Here is a 25,078-nt window from a genome sequence, read left to right as displayed (position 1 = left end):
GGTGTGATCTGCAGGAGCAGAGAATAGGTAGGCTGATCTTCCTGCCAGCTGTAATGCCTGCACAGTCTTTTTTAAAAAAGAACTTTCTTAGATATTTAACAAGGCCCAGGAGACGGGTAGGAAGAACCAGTAGGAATGCAAATTGCAGACATGTTCAGCTTCTGCCAACAGGGGAAGAAGGTGAACAGTCTGAGATGGAGATGTGAGAACCCTCAGCTTAATAAATCCTCCCCCTCAGCAGCCTATAAATGTCTGATTTATATTTGTTCATAAAATCATGTTGCTGAATGGAACAACAATAGCGACAACTACTGCTATACAAAAGGAGATCCACAAGGCACTCTACTTTGTAGTAGAGAAGAAGATTGCTCCAAAATGACTTATCATTGTGTAGGAATAGATGGCAGGGCGAGAGTTTGAAAGACTTACCTTTATGCAGGTATGTGGAGAATCAGGATTAGTCTTAGATGTTTGTATGGTAAATTCATTGTGAGTTAATCAGGTGTGTCGGTATAATGTTTTTTTAAAAAGCCAGTCATTCCTCTCTTTAAGAAAATGTGTATTTCTGTCAGGGCACTGAGGATTTTGAATATTTTTAATTACCAGGATTTTTCTTTTTTCTTTACAATGATGGGAGCTAAAACAGATATAAATTAATAGGTTAGTCAAGAGCTACACTTGATCTTAGCTAAAAGGTCAAGAAGTGATTAATGGGTTAAATGTATGTATGTATGTTGTTGTTGTTAATTGCGAAGTCGTGTCCGACCCATCGCGACCCCATGGACAACGTTCCTCCAGGTCTTCCTGTCCTCTACCATCTTCTGGAGTCCATTTAAGTTCACACCTACTGCTTCAGTGACTCCATCCAGCCATCTCATTCTCTGTCGTCCCCTTCTTCTATTGCCCTCAATCTTTCCCAGCATTAGGCCCTTCTCCAGTGAGTCCTTCCTTCTCATTAGGTGGCCAAAGTATTTGAGTTTCAACTTCAGGATCTGGCCTTCTAAAGAGCAGTCGGGGTTGATCTCTTCTAGGACTGACCGGTTTGAACGCCTTGCAGTCCAAGGGACTCGCAGGAGTCTTCTCCAGCACCATAGTTCAAAGGCCTCAATTCTTTGGCGCTCAGCCTTTCTTATGGTCCAACTTTCACAGCCATACATTGCAACTGGGAAAACCATGGCCTGGACTATACGCACTTTTGTTGGCAGGGTGATGTCTCTGCTTTTTAGTATGCTGTCTAGATTTGCCATAGCTTTCCTCCCCAGGAGCAAGCGTCTTTTAATTTCTTGGCTGCAGTCCCCATCTGAGGTGATCTTGGAGCCCAGAAAAATAAAATCTGTCACTACCTCCATTTCTTCCCCATCTATTTGCCAGGAATTGAGAGGGCCGGATGCCATGATTTTGGTTTTCTTAATGTTGAGTTTCAAGCCAACTTTTGCACTCTCCTTCTTCACCCGCATCAAGAGGCTCTTTAGTTCCTCTTCACTTTCTGCCATTAGCGTGGTATCATCTGCATATCTTAGGTTGTTGATATTTCTCCCGGCAATCTTAATTCCAACTTTTGTTTCATCTAGCCCTGCCTTTCTCATGATGTGCTCTGCATATAAGTTAAATAGGCAGGGCGACAGTATACAGCCTTGCCGGACTCCTTTTCCAATTTTGAACCAATCAGTGGTTCCGTGTCCAGTTCTCACTGTTGCTTCTTGACCCGCATATAGGTTTCTCAAGAGACAAATAAGATGGTCTGGTACTCCCATCTCTTTAAGAACTTGCCACAATTTGTTGTGATCCACACAATCAAAGGCTTTAGCATAGTCAATGAAGCAGAAGTAGATGTTTTTCTGGAACTCCCTAGCTTTCTCCATGATCCAGCGTATGTTGGCAATTTGATCTCTAGTTCCTCTGCCTCTTCGAAATCCTGCCTGTACTTCTGGTAGTTCTCGATCCACATACTGCTGGAGTCTAGCTTGTAGGATTTTAAGCATAACTTTACTAGCATGTGAAATGAGTGCAATGGTGCGATAGTTTGAACATTCTTTGGCATTGCCTTTCTTTGGAATTGGAATGTAAACTGATCTTTTCCAATCCTGTGGCCACTGTTGAGTTTTCCAAATTTGCAGGCAAATTGAGTGTAGCACTTTTACTGCATCGTCTTTTAAGATTTTGAATAGCTGAGCTGGAATACTGTCACCTCCACTAGCTTTGTTGTTGCTCAGATTTTCTAAGGCCCATTTCACTTCACATTCTAGGATGTCTGGTTCGAGCTCAGTGACCATCTCATTGTGGTTATCTGGGACGTTAAGCTCATTCTTGTATAGTTCTTCTGTGTAGTTTTGCCATCTCTTCTTAATCTCGTCTGCCTCTGTTAGGTCCCTGCCATTTTGGTCCTTTATCATGCCCATCTTCGCATGAAACATTCCCTTCATATCTCCAATTTTCTTGAAGAGATCTCTGGTCCTCCCTATTCTGTTGTTTTCTTCTATTTCTTTGCACTGTTCATTTAAGAAGGCATGAACAGTGTATAGATATCTGTATCTATATAACAGTGTATAGATATATGTATAGATATCTCCAAACCCCGGGCTTTGTCCCTGTGTCCAAATCCCAGGGGAATATCTGCACACAATCCTTGCACTGAAGAATTTCAAGTTAGGGTTTTTTTAACACATAATTTTTTTCTTACACATAATTTTCAAGACCATTATTTCTCAAGTTGGTCTCTATTATATATCATACCAATTAGCACTCAGATCTTTTGGAGCTTATCAATACTGTTCTTGACTGTTTTCTTTAGCCCTAACAGTTCTAATGTTTAAAGGTGAACATCTGGCAAAGTTACTGAAACTGAATCAGCCTAGACAAAGAGATAAATACTTGCTTCTAGTCCTTTGCTCACTCCTTTGTTTATATAATCCCAAGTTAAGCTTTAAAAAATAACCATAGTAAAAGTATTTAAAATGTGTTTATAGATTTCAAATACTTAATCCTGATTTTCTACTTACAAAGCACTCAGACTAAGCAATTTTTATTAGGCCAACTGAGGTAGTATATAATTGCTGCAAACTCTATTGGAGTTCCAATAAAGATGGAACTTTCTCCTGAGTTTTCTTTATTGATTATATATTCTAGAGATGTTTAATTCTTTTAATTCTGCCCTAGATCCCATTGCATACCCTCAATAAACGTTGTGGTGGCATAAATATTAGCATTAGAAGGAAATCCCTCAAGCAAAGTTAACAAGAGAAAGATGAAAAAAAGTGCACAGTATTGAACTATGTACAATCATTTTATTTGTAAAAGGGCTTTCATTGAGGAAATGTAATTTTTAAAAGCCTGTATATGTCAAAAAAATAAATGCATTAAGAAAAATGAAATTGAAGCCATGGATAAAATAGCTACAGAAAATTTATGGACTACACAAAGACTTGTACTGTAAAATAGTACAACTGTAAATAATGATGACCCTTTCTGTGGATTAAGAAAAAAATCCATTAAGAAGGCTTGCTTAATCAGAATTACCACTTTACTGATGCTGACAGTAAGGCTTAACAAACTTGTACTGATCATTATGTGCTTAGTAATTAATAATAATAATAATAATAATAATAATAATAATAATAATAATAATAATACCAAATCCAGTCTGAACATCTGGCTGACTGTGCGATGATTGATAATAATAATAATAATAATAATAATAATAATAATAATAATAATAATAATAATAAATAAATAAATAGAAGTTGGAAGGGACCTTGGAGCTCATCTAGTCCAACCCCCTGCTCAGGCAGGAAACCCTATACCATTTCAGACAATATGTTCCATTGGCTTTCTCTTGCAAAGATTTTTCTGGAACAAGAAGAAATAACCACACATTTTTGTCTCTTCCTATATTTCTCTGTTCTTCTTTCTATTTTGCACTCAACCAGTCACATCCAAACCCCGCAGAGTTTACTTGTATCTCTTCCCCAGAGTGCTGAAGAACTTACTCATTAGTAAATTCTATGACAGAAGAAAGTTACACCTTGCTGCTGTGTTGATTAGTTTTTTACAAGGAAACTTTCCAGAGTATCTTAGTGTCACTCATAAGAGGATAAATGCTATTTTTGCACTACAGAAGTGGAATTTAGTGCTTGTGAATTATCAGTTAAAGTTGGACTGTTTATCCAGGAATAGAAAGACCTTCCTCTGACTTATATTTTATTTCTCCAAGAAATAACATTCAATGAATTTCTGATTATGTTCTATAATTATAAATTCAATATAACTTCTGATATTACTATTTCTGAAACATTTCTGAAAAACCGAAGAGACAAGACTTTGAATTTGCAGAGACAAAACCTGGAGTTCGTGCCTTCATTAGACAGCTACCTAAAATATATTGAAGAACAGCAAGATCCAAAGATTTGGGTTTCTACAATTTTTTGTTCTGTGACCAGGATGAAAAGCCTGTCATACATTTCCTGTATCAGATTATATTTCTATGGTTTTTCAGTGACTTTTGGGGAAACTTGGGGTCATTCTTTTTGTTTTTGTTTTTTTAATCATGGACACTTCCACTTGAGGTATTAGCTCCAGGCCTAGATCAACTCCACACCCCTGCATCAATGGGAATTATAGTTTTAAAAAAAAATACTTGAAGAGAACCAGGTTGTCTACTCCTCTAATTTAGCAACTCTTTTTGTAGATGACTGCAAGAAATTACACTAACAGTATCTGAGAGTCTATCTGATCAATAAAACTTTGAAATGGTGTGCTGTACTTAATGCCTGAAAGTGAAGAACAATAATTGCATTGTAAAAGTTTCCCTCTTTGCATTGAAAAAATCTACGGGCTGCAGTCACATATGTGAATATCAATTTAAAAACCTGAAGGTTTTCCTTCTACCATTTCCATCTTGAAGCCCTCTTGAAACATTACTTTCCTCCTAGAAAAAAATATATATCCAGCATTCTTTCTTTTTCTCTACTTTTTCAGGATTATACTCGTGTGGTGAGTCCTATTATTGATGTCATCAGCTTGGACAATTTTGCCTATCTAGCAGCATCAGCAGATTTGAGAGGAGGTAGGTAAGACTAAAGAGATTCTGAAATAGGATGTTTCTGAGTTTTTATCTCCGAGAATCAGCCCCATGTGACAGATTCCTTTCATCTCCTGAGGCACTTCTAGCCAAGCAGTCCAAAGACGTTGTGCAAATATTCTGCTTTATGCTTGTGAATTGATCTTCTGTGGGACAAGAAGATAAATGTGTGAAAGGTACAAATGGAAGGTAGCATAACCTCGTCCCTATACAATTCTCTGAATAAGGCAGGGTGATGATACAATAAAAGCCCCACTGATATTAAATGGTATTAAAGTTATGCTTTCCTCTGCAGGCAGTTAAAATTGACCAAGTTTGTTTGTTTGTAGGATTCATAACATCTGTAACTTTGAACAGGCTGTTGAGAATGTAGCCTTGCAGGGATCACAATTTGCATAGCTTCCTGATCCAGCCATGGCAACATCTGCCTTTCCTGCTGCTGCTGCTGCTGCTTTCTCCTATTCGCGTCTTTTCCACATCGTAAGAACAGTAATATTAGAAAAAATAGCATTTCAGCAGGAACACATGACAAAGGCATTACATCAAAAAGAAGCTGAGTACTAATTTCTTTCATAAGAAAATATGATAAATCAGGCATTTTATTCCAATAATACTAATATCATAACGTTTAAAATTCATTACAAATTAAACACTATTAATCATAAAAATGCAATGTCATTTGGCCAATAATAAATAAACCAGAGTAAAATATGCTAACATTTAAATTTATTTATTGATAACATTTAGAGCAGGGTATTAATAATTACTGGTTCCTCAAAAGTCCTAGCTGCACAAAAGGACAGCAACACATTTCTAAGCATAAATGACCTCCAACATATTGCTGCTCCTTTGGGGCATTTCTGAAAGCCATCTAAAGCACAGAATTGGATGGGTCTGCTCATTTTCTTTACACACATGCTTGATGTCCCTGTTGGTTTTCTCGATAAGATATTATTCCTCAATATAATGCACAAGCATTCACATTTCCTTCAATCCTTTTAATAGTCTTCTTGATAAGTAAGACTGTGTGTATGCCAGTATACTTTACTGGGTTTTTCCTCCTCTTCCTCCTCCTCCTCCTCCTTGTCATATTATGAATACTGTCTTTGTCAAAGAGATTGATACTTGATCTTTCTCAAAGGATGAGCAAGCTCCTTGCTGTTGGATGGGCACATGTCCATGAATACAGCCTAATTTCAGCTATATTTCAAATGCAAGCACAAGGTAATCACCAGTCTATAGTACTATATGGCCTTTGCCCACAACAAACGTTAACTGTGTCAATGGGGGTAAGTTAATGTGTTATAAGAATACCAAAAAGGGTTCAAAAACCAACTTTCACTCAGGGAATTAGATTTTGCCCACAAGAGAACCAGTTTTATATAGGGCTAAATTAGGCTCACCTCTAGTCAATTGCCCTGTTATGTCTTCTTAGTCCTCCAAGAAAAAGAGCTGCAGAAAAAGAGCCACTAACAAGTGATAATACCATAAGACTAAGCACATTTTCTCAGTAGCACACAAAACCTTCAGCTGGATCTGTGACAATTTGCCATGGCCAGCTCACCATGGCCAGCTCATCATGGCCAAATAGCCATTGTGATGACCTTGGGCACGACACAGAGTCAATGCAGTCAGCTGGCAATTGAAACCGCCTTTTAATTGCTCCAAATTTTCCCCAAATGCTCACACGTTTCTGGCAAGGCTCAGAACAAAGTAAGACACACACACCTTCAGCAGCCTCTAACTGCAAGTAGTTTCACATACAGTTAGATTAGAAGAGTAATTCACTCAAGGCCATGTAGATAACAAGGAATGAAACATATATCCAAAATTTAACGAGTCTGTGGAAATACAAGAAATACAGAAGAGAATCCAAAATACAATCCGAGGTCTTTGAACACAAATCAAGTTTGTCAGCCAGTCCAATGGTCAGAGTTTCAGGGTTTCCAAGCAGAAATCACAACACCGAACAAGAGATCAGAGAGTTGTTTCCACGATCAGCAACAGCACACAAAACTCCAAGAAATCAGTGTTTGTTCCCGACAAATGCCCCTCCCCATAGCGTCTCCTTAAGCCTCAGTCTCCAGGTGTGCCTTGTGGAGAGGGGCAGGGCACTCTCTTCCTGAATAGTTGAGCCTGCCTGCATTGTTCCCTCCTCTCCACTCTCCGTGCTCTAGGATCAGGAGGGGGTGGCCCTTGCTCATTGCCTGAGCTCTGTCTCTCATGTTCATCCTGCCCCAATCCTAAAAGGCCCTGGCCTGCCTCGGCCTGCTCTTCCCCATATTCCTCGCCCTTGACCTCCATAGGGTCCTGTTCCAGCTCATTTTCCTCAGCAGATTCAGGCTCTGACGGAGGCATGACAGCCATAGCCAACTTGCCACTACCAACTTGCTGTGGCCAACTCACTGTAGGACAACTCGCCATGGCCAACTCGCCACAGGATGACTCACTGTGGAACAAGAGTTACACTAATATCAAAGAAATGGTGAAATAGAATCATTAAAGAAGGGATGCAGAAACAGGGACAAAATGAAATGTAGATGACAAAATTTAAAATATTTTTTTTATTTATTTTAAATAATTAAATTGAATTGTTAAATTGCCCCATGGCAAGTTGTCCCACAGTGAGTTGGCCATAGTGAGTTGTCCTGCAACAAGTTAGCCATGATGAGTTGGCTGTGGCAAGTTGGCCATAGCAAGCTGGCCGTGGTAAGTTGTCCCATTCCTCCTTCAGCTGACCACCAAACAATCATAAAGTAGTCAAGGAAGAAAACAAAATATTGAGGAAAACTATGCCAAAAAAATTGCCTTCTATGTATCATGTGAGCCAGATGTCACGCTGCCAGGATAAGCCATTTGTGCAGATTAGCCTCAGATGCAACAGTTGGCTCCACTGTGCCAGACTGCAGGAAATCCAAGCATCGGTCTTTTCCCTAAAAAAATTGCTATGCCTCAAGCACCCTTTTCAGTTTTTGAAACCTCCCTCAGTGTACTTTATTTCCTTTTGCAAATGCACCTCTCAGTGTTCCCTGCCTTTCAGTTCTGCAATTCTCACCTGCATGCATCTTTCGCTAGCCAAGCCTTCCCACCAGATATACTGAATTTGCAACACTCGTAAGTCAGATGGCATTTTTATGTGATGCGTATGGGGAAAAGCCAATTACAATAAACAGAGACACTTTGTTCCCGGAAATACATGTCATCCCATTGAGGGAACTGATTAATGTCTCATAACTTTGGCAGCCAATGAGGCATAGGACAACCTGAGTAGAAAGCTAAAGTACTAATTATTGCCTTTCTTTCTGCGAACCAATATAGGAAGTTTGGGATGTTACTGAGCACAGATAAATACCAGTGAGTGTACCTGCTGTGATTCTTTAAAGCCAGGCTGGTCATCTGCATATAGGACTATCCTATAGAAGGCCTTTGCTTCTCTGGAATCATGTCTGTAGAAATAAAAATGCCTAATTATCATGCTAAATGCTAGTTAACCTTTAAGATTCCATGTGTTTTTATGTTCTACATTTTAGGATTTGACTGGAGTCTTCATTTTAAATGGGAACAGATTCCCATTGAGCAAAAGTTGTCCAGGACAGACCCTACCCAATCTATTAGGTAAATTCTTTCATGCAAGCTCATCTTGGAATCCAGTTTAGATGTAATCTTTCAGCTTTCACTTTATATAAGAAATGGTCTCATTGGTTGATGTAACCATGAGGAACATTCAGAAGTTATGTTTACATCACTTATGAGAGGTAATAAGTCTATCTTTTGCTCCTGAAAGATGTTAACATTCTTGACAACTACCTGAAATTCTGTCTGTTGGCTCCACTGCACTGCTATAATAATGGCAATATATTAGGTATTGTATAATCATGTGTGGCTTTTATAGATTGTACTTGTTTAAATTTTACTGTTCCTGTTTGAAAAATATGTGCATTTAATTGATCTTTTCCCGGGCAGTATGTAAGCTACAAATTGGAATAGAATCCACTTTCTACTTCCAGCACAGGAGTTTTTTCTCAAGATTTAGACCAATTCATCAACCCAAGGCTTTTGTGATGACTCACACATTCATTGGCTTGTGCACCATGTTCTATTTAAAGCATAGTGGAAATTGTAGATAAGGACCAGGAAGTCTAGCTAAATCTAGGGTTTCTTTGAACAGTAAGAATATGTTGCAAGTATATTCAAATAGCAATAACACCAAGCCCTACATTTATGTGAACTGTGTTCCAAATAGATTTATATATGGCAGGATAAGAGTTTCTAATTTGAGGAAATGTAGCAGACAAGTGTAGCGCTCTCAGTCTCTGCAATCCAAATATTTAGGATCCTTTAGCCAATTTTGTTTATTGCTGGTCAACTTTGCGAACCTGGACCACTCTGATCTAGTGTTCTGGATAGTGGAGATGAGTGAGACTGATCTGTTCTCCCCTTGGAGACGTCTTCACCTTCTCATAGAATTCACTTGCAAGCAAAGGAAGCAGTATTTCTTTATGTCCTCAATACGCACATTCTTCAGTTCATTTTCACTTGACTTTTTAATTAACTTTAACAGGCCAGGAACAAGTTGTGAGAATGCATGATTTTCTCAATTTTCATCCCCTTTGATGGAGACTGCTCTGTTTCCATTAGCCAGAGGGGCATATAAATGAGCCACACTTAATACTAAAGGTCTTCTCTGCATAATTAAAATGATTTTTTAAAAATCTAAACTTTCCCCTAAAATCTCATTAAAGAAAAGCTAAGTTATCACTATATACTGTATAATATATTTAAAACCAGAAGTTGGGAGGATTTTGCAAAATGAAAATGTATAGTATTGTGATCCAAACCCTGCACCTTTTGTACATTCATCCACATTACATGCACATACACAGTGAGTGGTGTTAGGATCACAACACTATGCCCACCATTTTGCAGTTTTTGACACCTCCTTGCAGATTAAGTACAGAGTAGTCATTTTTGTGAAACAATCATGAAAATATTACAAACTTACAGCTTTTTTCATGATACATAATCATAGGAAAGTCATTGTTTTTCAGTTATCTTATTTATTTTTTCTAAAGTATTTTGTACGGAATAGGTTGCCTACAAATGTAGAAGAGTTCTGTTTTTCACTCTAGCATTTTTTATTAATAACCTTTTGCACTTCCTCATTGTCATTTTTACTAGAACACCTGTCATAGCAGGAGGAATTTTTGTGATCAATAAGTCTTGGTTTAACCATCTTGGAAAATATGACATACAGATGGATATCTGGGGAGGAGAGAACTTTGGTAAGTTAGCACTTTGATTTGCCTTTATGTTGCCTTCTCTTATCAATTTTTCACAAATCAGTTCTGAAATCCTGGACACATAATATAATATTTTATCCTGACTGGAAGCACTGAAAACTCAGACTTTATTCAGCATCTACTTGCACAGAGATAGAGTCTCTTTCTTGTCACCAGGCAGTCCTGCCTTTTCAGCTTTGAGTAAGTCAACACTTCCTACACATTCTTACATGACACTCTGGCAATACTTGCATTGTTTGTTATCTTAGATATTTCCTATGGGTATATTTAGTGATAGGATCTAGAAGAAGAAAGTACTTTTGAAAATGTATATTAAGTGTTACATTAAATATTTCACTTACAGTTTGTATTTTGTCGTACTCATGTTAGATAAGACTAAAAAATGGCAGAAAGAAATGCCTGAATGACTGAAAGATATCTAGGGACTTTGCAAGCCTAACATTTTGAACTGGGGAAATATGGACATGGTACAAGTCTAGCTTAGATATAATAAAATGTAGTTAAAAACCATTCAACTACAATAAAAGATGGTAGAACAGCAAGAACAGATAAATAGTTCCAAGAAAAAATCATAAAAACCAGATTATGAAATAAGCTTTGTTGAAATGAAAGCACTTGCGTCCTTGATAATATCTAGCCACATTCCTCAGCAACTGCCTTTGGACTTATGCAGCTTCTACAAAAAAAGTGGTAGATATTATGATCACCAACTACCTGTGTTTCCCCCAAAATAAGACCCGGTCTTTTTTTTTTGCCTCCAAGAGGAACCAGGTCTTATTTTGGGGTGGGGGTGTCTTTTCCACTTATGTCTGGCACTGACAGCCCCGCCCAGCTGGCCCACTTCTTCTGCGGCTGAAGGAGCAGCTTCATTCTGCAGCTGAGAATGGAGCTCTGGCTTGCATTTTGCAGTCAAAGGCCTTTCTGAAAGGCTACTGCAGCCGAGAACTGAGCTATGAATTCAATCCACAGCTCAGTTTTTGGCTGCAGATGTTTTCTAGAAAGAGCTCTGACTGCAAAATGCAGGCCTGGGGACACTGCAGAAGTCAACTGGCGAAGAGAGGCCTGGCTGCAAGGTAAGTGGGTGCGGGGCATGTGGGACAGCTCCACCTCCCTAGCTTGATTTTTAGGTGTCTGCCTCACCCCAAAACTAGGGCTTATTTTTGGGGTAGAGCTTACTTTTGGAGAAACACAGTATATATCTGAATATGAGATCTACAAGATACAAGAATTGCAATAAATGGGTGAATTTGATAGAGAGCTGGGGAACCTGTTCCTTCCAGTTATTGGATTCCAACTCTCATCATCAAAGGATCATTAATTACTTATCTGGATCTGCTAAGAATTGGAGTTCAGCATCTGGAGGGCTGCTATAATTTGCATCATCTAATATGAATTTTCATTGGTCAGTTGAAGAGCACATCAAAGACAATGCAAAATGCAACATACTCATAAATTTTCTAGCCCCCTCTTCTGTCCCCTCCAGTTTTCAATTTGTTTTGCTGCAGCTTTTCTCATGTTTTCTTTGTAACCTCAAATCAGTAAACAATAGTGAGCTTCCATGTTTATTAAACATAAGACCTTTGCAAGGTCACTGTTTTTCTGAGATTCAAATGACTTTTTACCAACAAAGCCTGATCCTTTTAATAAAAAAATTGAGCTTCATTCTGGAGCAGTAAAATCTCTGAAAGCAAAGGACAGGTATAGGGATGCTTCAGTGTAAATAAACAGGATGAGGCTGTGTCTCAGAATCTAGATTCCCAAATGATGCATTCTTAGGAGAGCTTATGATCCTACAGTAAAGGTATGCCAAAAGATTTCAGCTTCAGCCTGTAATAGATGAAAAGCACAGGGACTTTGGACGTTATGAAAGGAGATGTATTCTTCCACAGATTTAGGAGCTCATTATGCTTTAGATCAGTGATTCTCAACCTTTCTAATGCCGTGACCCCATAATACAGTTCCCCATGTTGTGGTGACCCCCAAGTGGGTGTGGCCACCAATAAGAGGGAGTAGGACAGCTAGGGAAAAGGGAAAAAATGGCAGACAGCATGGTTTGGTGACCCCCGTGAAATGGTCATTCGACCCCAAATGGGGTCCCGACCCACAGGTTGAGAACCACTGCTTTAGATGATGGACAGACTTTGCCATTCCTATAATACTGCCCAGATACTAGGAGTCTATAAAGACTTTAAAGAGCATGAAATTTGATTAGTGCAAACACACCCCTAAGCAGTGATTAGAGTCGATTACATGTTTCTCTAGATAGAATTCTAACAATTTTTATTCAGTTTTCAGTCTCACTGATACATACAGCTGAAATGGTTTGCTTGGGACTGCATAGGTTTTTGTAACACTCTGTCTTGACTAAATTTCATCAGTGCCATTAAGATATTCTGTCTCTTATTTTGTACTTGCTCATGGAGCCTGCTCCTCTCCACTCTAAATTGTTATGGACTTTCTTTTTTATGTTAAGAGAATTTTCCTCTGATAGATAGCCTTTTAAAAATCAAATCAAATATCATATATCCGTGGTGGGGAACCTATGGCACAGGTGTCAACGTGGCACTTGGAGCCCTCTCTGTGGGCATACGTGCCATTGCCCCAGCCTTGCCTCCCCCCATGATACCCTCCTCACCTCCTGGAGAAGGGTCGCCCCGAGCGTGGCCCATGCAGAGCAGTGCAGTCAAGGACATGGCAGCCAGGCAGTGTAGACAAGATTCTGCCCTCACGCCCCATTGTGCACAGTTGATGCTGTGGGGCGCGGGCAGAGGGCGTGGCTGCCATGGGGCTGCTGGGGCTGCTGGACGATCTGTGGTGGGCTCTGGAGGCGATGAGTGGCCCTGCAGGCAGATGGGGTGGGAGCGGAGCAGGAGTGTGGAGCAGGGGCGGGGCCAGTTTTTGCGCACTTGGTTTCTAAAAGGTTCGCCATCACTGGCATATATTCTCTGGGAGCTTTCAAAAAAATTCCCTTTTAAAAGCCTCCACCCTTCCACATCAAATTATACTGATCTAGCATATGGAAACAGGGGAAAGGTTACAACTGAGGAGGAGCAAGATTTCCCTTCCCCTCATACAAAGCTTTATTTTCAGTGAATTTCTTCTCTTTTTATAATCCAGTTGTGCTTCTACCACTAGCACGTCCACCTGCACATTAAGTAGTTCTTTGTTTCACCTCATATTCTCTTTCCTTGGATATTTTCTAGAGCTTTCTTTCCGTGTCTGGATGTGTGGAGGTAGCTTGGAGATTGTCCCCTGCAGTCGAGTGGGTCACGTTTTCAGAAAACGCCATCCATATGACTTCCCCGAGGGCAATGCATTAACCTATATCAAGTAGGAATGGCTTAATCTTGATTCCAGTTTAGAGAACCGGAGGGTGGAGGGACTTTTAGTTCTCACTGAAGTATGGTGTTTGGTCAGAGATTCCTTTGAGTATTTTATTTCTTTATTAGATTTTGTTAAAATCCAGTCTTTATTACTTCATAAGTAATACAAGGTGGAAAATATTCATCAGACTCCTTTCTCCTCCTATTTTCCCCACAAGGGTGGGTTGGGCTAAGAGAGAGAGAGAGAGACTGGTCCAGAGTCACCCAGCCAATTTTCATGAGTAAGGTGGAACTACAACTCACAGTCTCCTGGTTTCTAGGCCAGCATCTTAAAGACTGCAACACATTGGTTCTCTTTTTTTTAAAATTAGTTTTCATTTTATTAATATTTATTTTATTAGTAAAATTTTACTAATTAGACCTTACTCTGGGATATTAATATGAACACAAAAATGTTTGAGTCAGCTGGCTAATCCTAACCAAATTAATATTGTACTCTCTGTTTTAATAATACATGTTTGCAATGAGAGCTTCCCTGATGTTTAGAAATTTTGTTTTGAAAAAACTGTGACCCAATTGTTTTTGTAGAGATTGTACTTTGGGATTTGGAGACTTGCTTAACCATTGTGTACTTAGAAGAAATACAGATCTAGTACAGAGTTCTGTAATTAAATAGCTCAAAGATGATGACATGGATTTGACACAGAGCTTCATTTAATGTTAAAAATACCATATCCAAAATTAAGGTTTATAAATATAGGAGCTATGGATTACAATACTACAGAAATAAGATCATGTACTACTAATACTGTAAACTTCCTGAAAAATAATGACTAGTGATATATATGGCAGCAGTCATTATTAAATGCATTAGGTAACTGTAGACACACACACAAAGATAGACAACACATGGTGCACTTTCCTATTTTGTATTAGTAAAGTCCAAAAATAAGACCAGATGATAATTCAACACAACAATTTCCCTGTCCTCATATTGCAGTCAATTAGGTCCACTGACAAACAACTCTTCAGAGGCCTCCTTAGCATAAGATGCCTCAAAGTTTATCAAACCTGCTACATAATTGGCACTGCTTACAATCCAAAGTAGGCAAGAAGGTTAAGAGGCCATAACTGAAACACCCAGATCTTTTTTATGTGCAACAGAGTTGCACCTAATAATGATAGTAATAGATAAAGGATGCCTTAGTTGCCATGCCCACAATGTTTTTACTTTTTTCCATGTTAAGAATACTGCTGAAAAGTGCTTAGCTGTTGGAGTTAAATAGTCTTTAACAATAGACCCCAACATTATGTGAGTAGAAGTATGCAACAGGATACTTTATTTCTTTTAACTTTTTCTGCAGCAAAACTTGGTTAGGAATATTCCTCAGTCCCTCCCAAAAGACTTTGAGTGTACAAGAGTCTGTCAGAAATGATTAATGGATTCTACTCTAAATTAAAATGAATTTAAAAAATAGGATACTGTATATTCAGAACACTTCTCTGGGAGTCTAAGTTGTCTTCTGTTGGGAAGTTTAAAGATTAATAGCAATAACAATAGCACTTAGACTTATATACTGCTTCACTATGCTTTATAGCACTCTCTAAGTGGTTTACAAAGTCAGCATATTGCCCCCAACAATCTGGGTCCTCATTTTACTGACCTCAGAAGGATGGAAGTCTGAGTCAACCTTGAGTTGGTGAGACTTGAACTGCCAACCTGTTGGCAGCTGGGAGTCAGCAGAAGTAGTCTACAGTACTGCATTCTAACAACTGTGCCACCACAGCTCATAGAAATTCATAGAAAATGGAACTCATCTCTTCCTTACATACTCAAATCCTTATATTCCATTCCTTATTTTCTGTGATTTCCTCAAGTTTCAGAAGAGTTGTACTCCACATCAATGATCAGGGAGCTAATTTCATCTTCAAGCAAATAAGAGTACAGTTCTCCTTTAGACTTCCTTGTGAAGGTCAGGAAGAATAAGGGACCAGTTGAGTGGTAAATGAAGATATATGGGGCTAGAATACCTGGCCCCATTATCTTTGTACCCCACTCATCATATCTTTTCTAGAATGCTTCAGGTATGTTCTTTTAAAATGTTGTACATCGACTCTGTTTTGTCCATACACTGAGGAAATGCAGCTTCTTTTCATTTGGTTTCTACTTTTTGAGATGTTTTTCTCTTGCATCAAAGTTTAGTGACATAATAACAGTTAACTAGGATAGCAGATTCTTTAAAATGTGCTGCAACTACTTGTCATGGCAAGATGACCTACCCAACAATGACATTTAATAGGGCTTATCTTGTCCTACCTGCAGAAATACCAAACGTACAGCAGAGGTGTGGATGGATGAATACAAACAGTATTATTATGAAGCCAGACCTTCTGCTATTGGAAAGTCATTTGGAAGGTAAGTATGTAAACCACCTCAGTTAAATTGATCTGAGGAAGATGGAATTGTTGAATCTTTGAATCTTTTGTTCTTTGTGAATTATATTTGATTTATAGTTCAAAACATGTTTTAAAATATGCATTATAAAATAAAATTAATTTAAGTGTGTATTTTTAACACAAATCATATTTAAAATGTAAAATTTTCAAGAAAGGATGTGCAACAGAAGTTACTAAAATTAAAGAATAAGAATCTGTGTAGTTTCTGCAAAAACAAGGCCTGTCTCACTCATTTTTTTACATTCTTTGAGGAGAATAATGATAATTTATTAAACATACACCACTCAGTTCCCAGTGGATCTCACACAAGATATTGTATACTTGATCTTTCTAAAGTTTTTGACAAATTCCTTATTCAAATCTCTAGGACTGAGTAGTCATGGAATAAGAGGAGAAAATTATTTATGGCTTGATGACTGGTTAAATAATTGAAAGCAAAAATAATATTTTCACAAGAAAGATTTAACAATAGGATTTCTGTTACTATTTTATTTTATTATTGCCTTTTAAATATATTTTACCTTGAGATAGGTAAGTGGCCACCTTTACAGATGTCTTCAAACTATTTAGGGTGGTTAAAACAAAGAGGGACGATGAAGAATTTCAAAAGGATTTCTCCAGAATAGGAATTAACATTAACATTAAAACTATGCATGCTTGGAAAATGATTTGGAAGAGATAGGCTAGGCTGCATTAACAGAGGGATAGAATCAAGATCACGTGAAGTATTAATACCACTCTTCAATGCCTTGGTAAGGCCACACTTGGAATACTGCATCCAGTTTTGGTCACCACGATGTAAAAAAGATGTTGAGACTCTAGAAAGAGTACAGAGAAGAGCAACAAAGATGATTAGGGGACTGGAGGCTAAAACATATAAGGAACGGTTGCTAGAATTGGGTATGTCTAGTTTAACGAAGAGAAGGACAAGGGGGGACATGATAGCAGTATTCCAATATCTCAGGGGCTGCCATAAAGAAGAGGGAATTAAGCTATTTTCCAAAGCACCTGAAGGCAGGACAAGAAGCAACGGGTGGAAACTAATCAAGGAGAGAAGCAACCTAGAACTAAGGAGAAACTTCCTGACAGTGAGAACAATTAATCAGTGGAACAGCCTGCCTCCAGAAGCAGTAAATGCTCCAACACTGGAAGTTTTTAAGAAGAGACTGGACAGCCATTTGTCCGAAATGGTGTAGGGTTTCCTGCCCGAGCAGGGGGTTGGACTAGATGACCTCCAAGGTCCCTTCCAACTTTACTACTATTACTATTACTAGATGCTTTGGAACATTCATAAAGACAATCCCTTTTTGAAGCAGCTACATGATGTGCAGCTTTTGTGCTTCTTAAGCACCTCCTTCAAATCATCTGTAATACACTCAGCCCTAACTAACAGTAGATTATAAGGTCTGCTCTGGCCTACGAAAACATATTTTGGAAGGTGAAACTATTCTTAAAGTTTTTCTTTAACTTCAGTTTCTTTTCTCAGGAGTGCTTCTGTTATATTGCCTTATTAGATGTTGCAGTTGTTACAAGCAGTTTACTCCAGTGCTGTGTTTGTCTTGCTATCAGGCGCTGTTGTTTATCTCTTGATATCTTACTCATAAAACTCTTTTCTAAATTTCTATATTCTTATATTAACTCACACTGTAAAAAGCCGATCATAGGATATCAACTTGGCCTGCCAAAACATCCATAGTATCCTTTCAAACAGACATCTATAATCTATTATTGTCATTGTTATTAAAAAAGCAAATTGGTAATGGATATAGTACATCAACATTTCAAACAATAAAGAAGTAATTGCCTGGATTATTAAGAAGGGCAAAATTGACAGATAAACCAGTATTTGAATCTCTCGTATATACTCATTAATGGAATCAATAGGATTTTTTTTGAATAGGATCTTTTTCTCCTCACTCTTAGTTTATGCGTGAACTCTGATTAAAAAAAAGAAAAAGGTAAATAAAAAATCCTTGTCATTTCCCATGCTACATTACTGTCATGCAGTCACTTTACGACACATTTTATATTGCACATGATCTTCTATCTAGACCATAAAAATATTAATGGAGAAAGAAAAAGAAAGAATTGTTGGGGAAATAAAAAAATAACAGAAAACGGGCAGATGGAAAAGATTTCCCACATCTGCTCTTAGGTTAACAAATGGGCTTGCATGGGCAATTCTATAAGCACACACACATGCAAATGTGTCTTTGAAAGGCTTCCACAACATTGATTCCAATATGGTTGCACCTTAGAAGTGCTGAATGTTCTTTTAATTATTCTGCAAATGTACTCATGTGCTGCTGGATCACACAATTCTGTTTTATTCATGTTTACAATAAAGATAGCTATAGGGTACTTTTGCTTCTAGTATTGCAGACCGAGTGGAACAACGCAGGAAGCTGAACTGTAAATCCTTTCAATGGTATTTGGAGAATGTCTATCCAGAACTCAAGTGAGTCATTCTTTACCTCTCAGCAAAACTGCATGATATGTGTTTTGCCACTGTGGAATAAGAAAGCACCAACTATTTTCTTAATGTGGCTGTTACAGTGGGAATTTATTTTTAAAATATTTCTTCCAATTATACTCTATCTGACCTATGTCTTTTCTATGTTTGGTTTCTTTGAACTCTGAAAAAAGGAGTTTATATGGGGAAAACTAATTGGTAGACAGCGCAGTGAGGACTGACCTCAGGTTGCATGCAGCAAAAGAAGTATAAGATCTTCAAAAACAGTTATAATTCTGGTGAGATAAAGGCAAATTAAAAAACAGATTTGAAATATACATAACCCACTTAAGCAAAGAATGAAAGAGTAGAAAATAATAATGATATATGAGAGGAATGTATATTCCAGCTCTGTGTGTCTGTGTGTGTTTCTGGTAATCCTTTGGATTTGAAGAAAGCAGGCTGTTGTGCAGTTTATCTGTGGCTGCTGCATGTGATATAGCTACTTGGAGTCACAGATGAGAGCTGAGTGCCAGGTGAGAACCAAAGATAACCAATCAGTTCTAAAAAGAGCATAGCAGGCTCCTCAACCAGAGTTGCTACCCCTCCCTGTACACTTTGTGTACACACACACACACACACACACACACACACACACACGGAAGAAGAAAGGCTACTTCCTGAAAAATAGGTCTAACAATGTTTTATAGAATATTCTTTGTTATTAGAAATAGTTTGTCAAACCCTCTGACATATATATGGAGGTGAAAAAGTCTGTGAAGATTTGCTTGTGGTAAATTTGTGCAATGTCAAAAAAAATGTGATATAAAACGTTTCTAGGAATCTTTCACTGAATGCATTTAAGAGAGAGCATGTGACAGAAGTTACCTTTTATAATTAGGATTATCATGGTTCCTATTTATGGCCCTTTATTTGAAGATTTGTTCAATACATGTCCACATGTCCAAGATAAAGAAGTCCAACTGAAGAGAAAATTTCTCATGAATGTTCAGCATGTGGGCAGCAGACTAAGAAGGCACTCTGGTTGCTTGGACACCATCTTCCTCATGCAATATATTGAATTTCCATTCTAGGATGAAGGATCAAAGAGAGAGGAAGAGATAATATTTAAATTTCAGTAATGAATTTTATTTTTATAAATAACATTTATATAATATTTATATTACAGTCATTAGTTTTAAATTATCATCCCTACCTATAAATTACTATATGCATTACAAAGGTCATGCAGACCATTGTTCTTCACTGGTATTTTTAGTGACACGTATAGTCTTTTTGGGAACTGCCTAATTGCCCAACCTACTTGTTTGGAATGGCTGATTTATTGATTTGATGGGGATATAGAGTATGTAACAAGCAAGATGTTTATAATTTCTCCTTTTGTGTTTGATGATCTCTCTAATCACTCAGAGTCCCAGAAAAGGAGCTGATCCCAGGGATCATCAAGCAAGGAGCAAATTGTTTGGAATCTCAGGGCCAGGATACAGCAGGAAATTCTCTAGCTGGGATTGGAAGCTGCAAAGGGTCAGTGAACAATCCTGTAGCTACTCAGGTAAGGTCAACCAAAGTTCATCCCATTAGTCTTCTTTTCTGCTCTGTAGAATGTCCTGGAGAAAACATATATGCATTTAAAGCATACATAAGTGAATCTGTAATTCTGGTAGAGGGAGTTAGTCATTTGAGGATAATCGTTCAACCATGCCTCAGTGCTCTGTTCAAGGAAAGTATAAAGAACAACATAGCCACAGCCAAGGTACTGCCAAATCAGGATTGTCGAAGCCCTCATTCAGAACCGCCACAGCCATGGAGGTTTACTTGCTTACTTAGCACCATTAACAATTACTATCTCTCAGTTCAGTGCATCCTAAACTGGTTGATATGAGTATAAGGTAGAGAAAGAATTCTGTGCCTGTTGTCTTGAACTCCTGGAAGAAATAAATAATTCCACAAAGAAGTGTTATGAAATGGAATCCTTGTGGTAAAATATTATACGAACAGTAAACGTTATAAAATTGGAAACCTTTTTCAAATCCCTGAATAGACATTGCTTGTCTTCTGATCAACTCTCTGCTGTTTTGGGAGAGCAGGATGGGGGTCCTTTGAGTCAGATTCTACTTCATGGACAACTCCAGGCAGTTTTTTGGGCAAGATTTTCAGAATGATTTGCCATTGCCTTCTTTCTAGAACTGAGAGAGTCCAAAGTCAACTAGCTGGCTTCCATGCAAGGGTTTCCTCACTCCTGCTCCAATGTTTTAACTTTTAGATGAAATTGGCTGATTTTTATTCAATCCTTAAAATTTATTAATTTATTCGATTTCTATAGCCATCCATCTCAACCAACTGACTTTGGACAGCTTACAAAATTAGAATTGCCTGCAGCCATTCAGTACAAAGCTAAGGCAAAAGACAGCCATTTAGTGTGCCTCAGACTGAATTGGGTTCCAAGTGTTCCAGCAAGATAGGAATATTATCTGCACAGGGCAGTCAAAGGTCAGTTCTGTGGCATTAAGAAAGCTGTGAGGAAGGATGGATAATTAGAGGTGACCCAGATACAAATATTTATTTAGAAGACCCTCAAGACATACTTCAGTATAAGATAACACAATAGGTTCTTGCTGCATCCATCAGATGTGGAAGATAAGAAAGAAAGAAAGATATAGAAAAGTATGACTGTAGAATAGGAAGGGTTTTTTTAAAAAAAATATTCAGTTTGTACAGCCACCTATCTCACCTAAGTGACTCTTAGATGGGGTGGAAAACTTTTCTTTTAGAGTATGATAATGATGGTATTTTGAAAGTCAACACCTTTTTCTTAACGTTGTTTCACATGCAACCTTTCTTCAATTTATGAAAAAAGAAAATATAAAATGAGTGCATATTCTAAGAATGTATATATAGATCTTTGCACACGTGAACAGTGAAGACCGCAGTATGCATTTAGCTTTATAATGTTTATACAGATAGATTCCCTGAAATGCCTACAAGGGCAGCGCTTCCTAAAAGAAAATTTAAAGAAAAAAATGTCAATTTTAAATTACCAGATCAAACAGTTTTTCCATATTTATACTGTTTCAAGTTCTGTTTAATACATCACCACAGATAATACTGGTGTAATAATCAAAGATGATTCTGTACAAGTTGAATTTTATCCTGAAATGATGTAAAATTCTTCAGGGATTCCCCAGTGTTTGGGGCTGCAGTGTTAAGAATTTATCATAGAACGTCTACAAATGACTTACCCATTCCAAAAATTACTGCCATGATAGATTAGAAATCAACACTTATTAAATTTTCAGTCTGTTATTCAAGAGATATTCCTCTATTACCTCTGTTTATCTTTGTCCTTTTTTCCATGCCAGTGAACGTACTTCCAATTTAAGCACCCAAATGCTGCTACTCATTATTTTTATTCTGTAAAAAAAAAATCTTTTGTAGCTCATTTGAGCCCAGAAGCATTCCTAGATATGAAAATTATACTGGCAGCATGCCAGTTTCCTATAAAAGAAATTAAAAGAATTCTTTAAAATGTAAAAAGTCAGAAAGAACACTGGACTGGGGGTAGCTTTGAGCATCATGTTGGGAAGTAAAATTGTCATAAATTGTCTAGAAAAATCTACTAAGCTAAATCTGAGTTCATTTTTTCTCTCGAATAGATTATATATCACTGTACTGTATTAAGTAAAAGTCAGTTCAAAATATCCAGAAATAGCTTGAAATGTTAGCTTCTTTCTCTGCAATTTCTTATGGATAGCAGTAAAACAGTTATGTAGCCTAAGGGATGATGGGACAAGATGGCATAAATTAATACCATTGTCTAAATTTAGGATTTTCCCTGAGAATTATTTTAGATGCTAACAAAGAAGAAATAACTTGAGCAAGCAAAAGTTTACAATAGAATACCAGATGCCAGTAAAAGCTCACTCACATCTGTTAATGGTTGGGGATGAATGAGCAGACCAAATCCAGTGTGCTCTTTCATTGGACTTGTTGAGCTATTTTGTGGTTGTACGAAATAGCTGAAATTCATTGAACTATATCTATATCCTGGGAATTATCTAAGCAAAGAAAGCATATGCCAATTGCCTATGGAAAAGGATAGTTATTAGATGAGGGAATAAATCAATAAAGTTGGCTTTTACTCTTATTTGGTTTGTTAAGGGTGTTGAAATGCATCCCTAATGTGACACCATAGGCAACAGCTGATGAAATAGATTTAAAAACTGGCTGATATGTTCTCCTATTGCACGGGTGTCAAATTCGTCATATCACATGACGTGTCGTGACATATCATGACTTTTTTCACATTGCCAGAGTTGGGGTGGGCACAGCCTATGCATAATGCAATCGGCCCAGGGACCGGCAGTTTGACACCTCTGTCCTATTGTATTAGATTAAAATAAAAATAAGATTATTTTTTTGCTCCAGAAATTAAGGGGCAGAGTCTATTCTAGTATAGCCTGTGCCAAAAGTAGGCAATGAAGAAAACTGAAATCTTTGGACCAGCAAATGAAATGGATCCAGCTCACTTCCTGTCAAAATATTCTTATTGGTAGAAAGAGGAGAAGAAACATTATGGTGCTTATAGACCCCAGTCCACCTTTCCAGAGCGTTAGAGGGTGCAGCATTTCAGAGCTGATTTAGGGCAGTTATAGAAGATTGTAGAGAGAATGAGAAATTTGTGATATGCTATTATAAAAATAGTAATAATTTCCTTTCCCTCCCTTCTGTTAGTGGATAGAAGGAGCCCATCTCTTTGCAGGAGACTAGATAGTCCCAAACTATTGTCCAATTAGAGGGGACAAATTAGAATGCTATGAAAGGTCCCTGTGAAGTGAGGAATTTTGAATTGCACCAGATTATTTTAAGAAAAATTTTAAGTATTTTGTTTTCTTTATTTATAGATTGCTCAGTGTTGCTGCAGAGTTGGGCAGCTTCAAAGCCAAACAAATGAAAGTACCCAAGTTGGTATTTTCCAAATCACATGATGATTTCACTCTCATTCCATATTTGAAGTCTTTCACATATGAAAATAATTTCTTGCCTTTTTAAAAGGCTTGTACTCAAAAACTGACCTTTAAAAATATCATCTCTGAGTGACTTATATGGATATCAACCATCTTTAAAAAAAAATCACTGCTCTATTTACCCCAGTAATTTTATTTAAAATGTACTTATCCTTTGTGTGTGCTGAGTTTGCATCCTACCAATTTGTATACTGGTAAACACAATGTAAACAATTCCAGTCCACAGGACAGTGCTTTTTAAAATGATGGCAGCTGCCAAGAACATCAGTAATATCTGGCTTAATTGAGCTTGCTCTATTAAATCAGCAAATTTCTTCTACTTAACACAGGTAGAACAGCAACATTTTCTCCTGTCATTTTTTTAGCCAGAGGTGGCTAATATTACAATATTAATATTAATTAATATAATAATAATAATAATAATAATAATAATAATAATAATAATAATAATAATAAAAAGTCACATCTGCCTATCCCAGGTCCTGGATAAGGACTTGATAGGTAGACAAAATGCCAAATCCAGTCTGAACATCAGGCTGACTGTGCGATGATCAATAATAATGATAATGATAAAAAGTTGGAAGGGACCTTGGAGGTCATCAAATCCAATCCCCTGCTCAGGCAGGTAATAATAATAATAATAATAATAATAATAATAATAATAATAATAATAATAATAATAATAATAATTGTAAGATGAGAACATAAGAGAAGTAAACCTATAAGTCCACATAATTCTAAGTAAAACTTCCATAGGGGTATAGTAGTGCCTTCATAACTAGATGTCCAATTAAGCTATCCAGGTGATCACCTCTGGTTTTGCTTCATGCAGATTTTCTAGGAAACCAGCTAACATACATCATGGGCAATGTAGCACAATATGTTTAACAGTTTGCATGTCAGCACCACAACTGCAACAAGGATAGTCTTTCCATCCCCACTGATGGAATAAGTGCAGAGGCCCTTGTTCCACTATCATACCTAATTCTGTTCAATTTTGTCCAGACAAAACGAAGCAGGTCAAAACCAAGTGGCTTGGTAGAGGGATTGCTAATGGCCAGGCCACAAAAGGAACCTTGGACCATTCCTCTCTCGAGGCATTCTCGGGGTTAAACTGGGCAGATATTAAGTGGATGGCTGCTAACAACATTTATTTGTTTGTTTATTCAGTTTGGATTTTATGCAAACAGAAGTAGCAAATAAAATAATAAATAAATAAGTGTTATTCCCACAAACTCACTCCCAGCACTAACCTACTCAATATAAACCTTGAAAGCAGGCAAGAGCCTTGAGGGCTTTCTGTCACAATGGAAACCTACAATTGATTTTTGCAAGCACTGATAACAATAGCAATACAAAAATGCTGCTGCAATTGCAGATTCTTCTGAAAACAAGTCGCCATTTCCTGATTTATGCCATTTTTC

The 25,078-nt window shown here is 37.6% G+C and overlaps 1 protein-coding gene across 1 annotated transcript in view; it reads left to right on the top strand.

Moving 5' to 3' along the window:
- The window catches only part of GALNT16 (polypeptide N-acetylgalactosaminyltransferase 16), a 184,085-nt gene that overhangs the window by 142,614 nt on the left and 16,393 nt on the right, over window positions 1-25,078 (top strand). Inside the window, exons 7-13 of the mRNA XM_039324017.1 lie at window positions 4,975-5,062; window positions 8,608-8,692; window positions 10,256-10,359; window positions 13,581-13,707; window positions 16,024-16,116; window positions 18,532-18,615; window positions 20,041-20,182. Of these exons, the coding sequence (XP_039179951.1) occupies window positions 4,975-5,062; window positions 8,608-8,692; window positions 10,256-10,359; window positions 13,581-13,707; window positions 16,024-16,116; window positions 18,532-18,615; window positions 20,041-20,182 (723 nt within the window). The remainder of the gene's footprint in view (window positions 1-4,974; window positions 5,063-8,607; window positions 8,693-10,255; window positions 10,360-13,580; window positions 13,708-16,023; window positions 16,117-18,531; window positions 18,616-20,040; window positions 20,183-25,078) is intronic.

This window comes from Crotalus tigris, unplaced genomic scaffold (genome assembly GCF_016545835.1).
Source record: "Crotalus tigris isolate CLP2741 ecotype Arizona unplaced genomic scaffold, ASM1654583v1 scf7180000024291.2576520, whole genome shotgun sequence".
NCBI lineage: Eukaryota > Metazoa > Chordata > Lepidosauria > Squamata > Viperidae > Crotalus > Crotalus tigris.
This window is presented reverse-complemented; position numbering and strand designations above follow the sequence as displayed.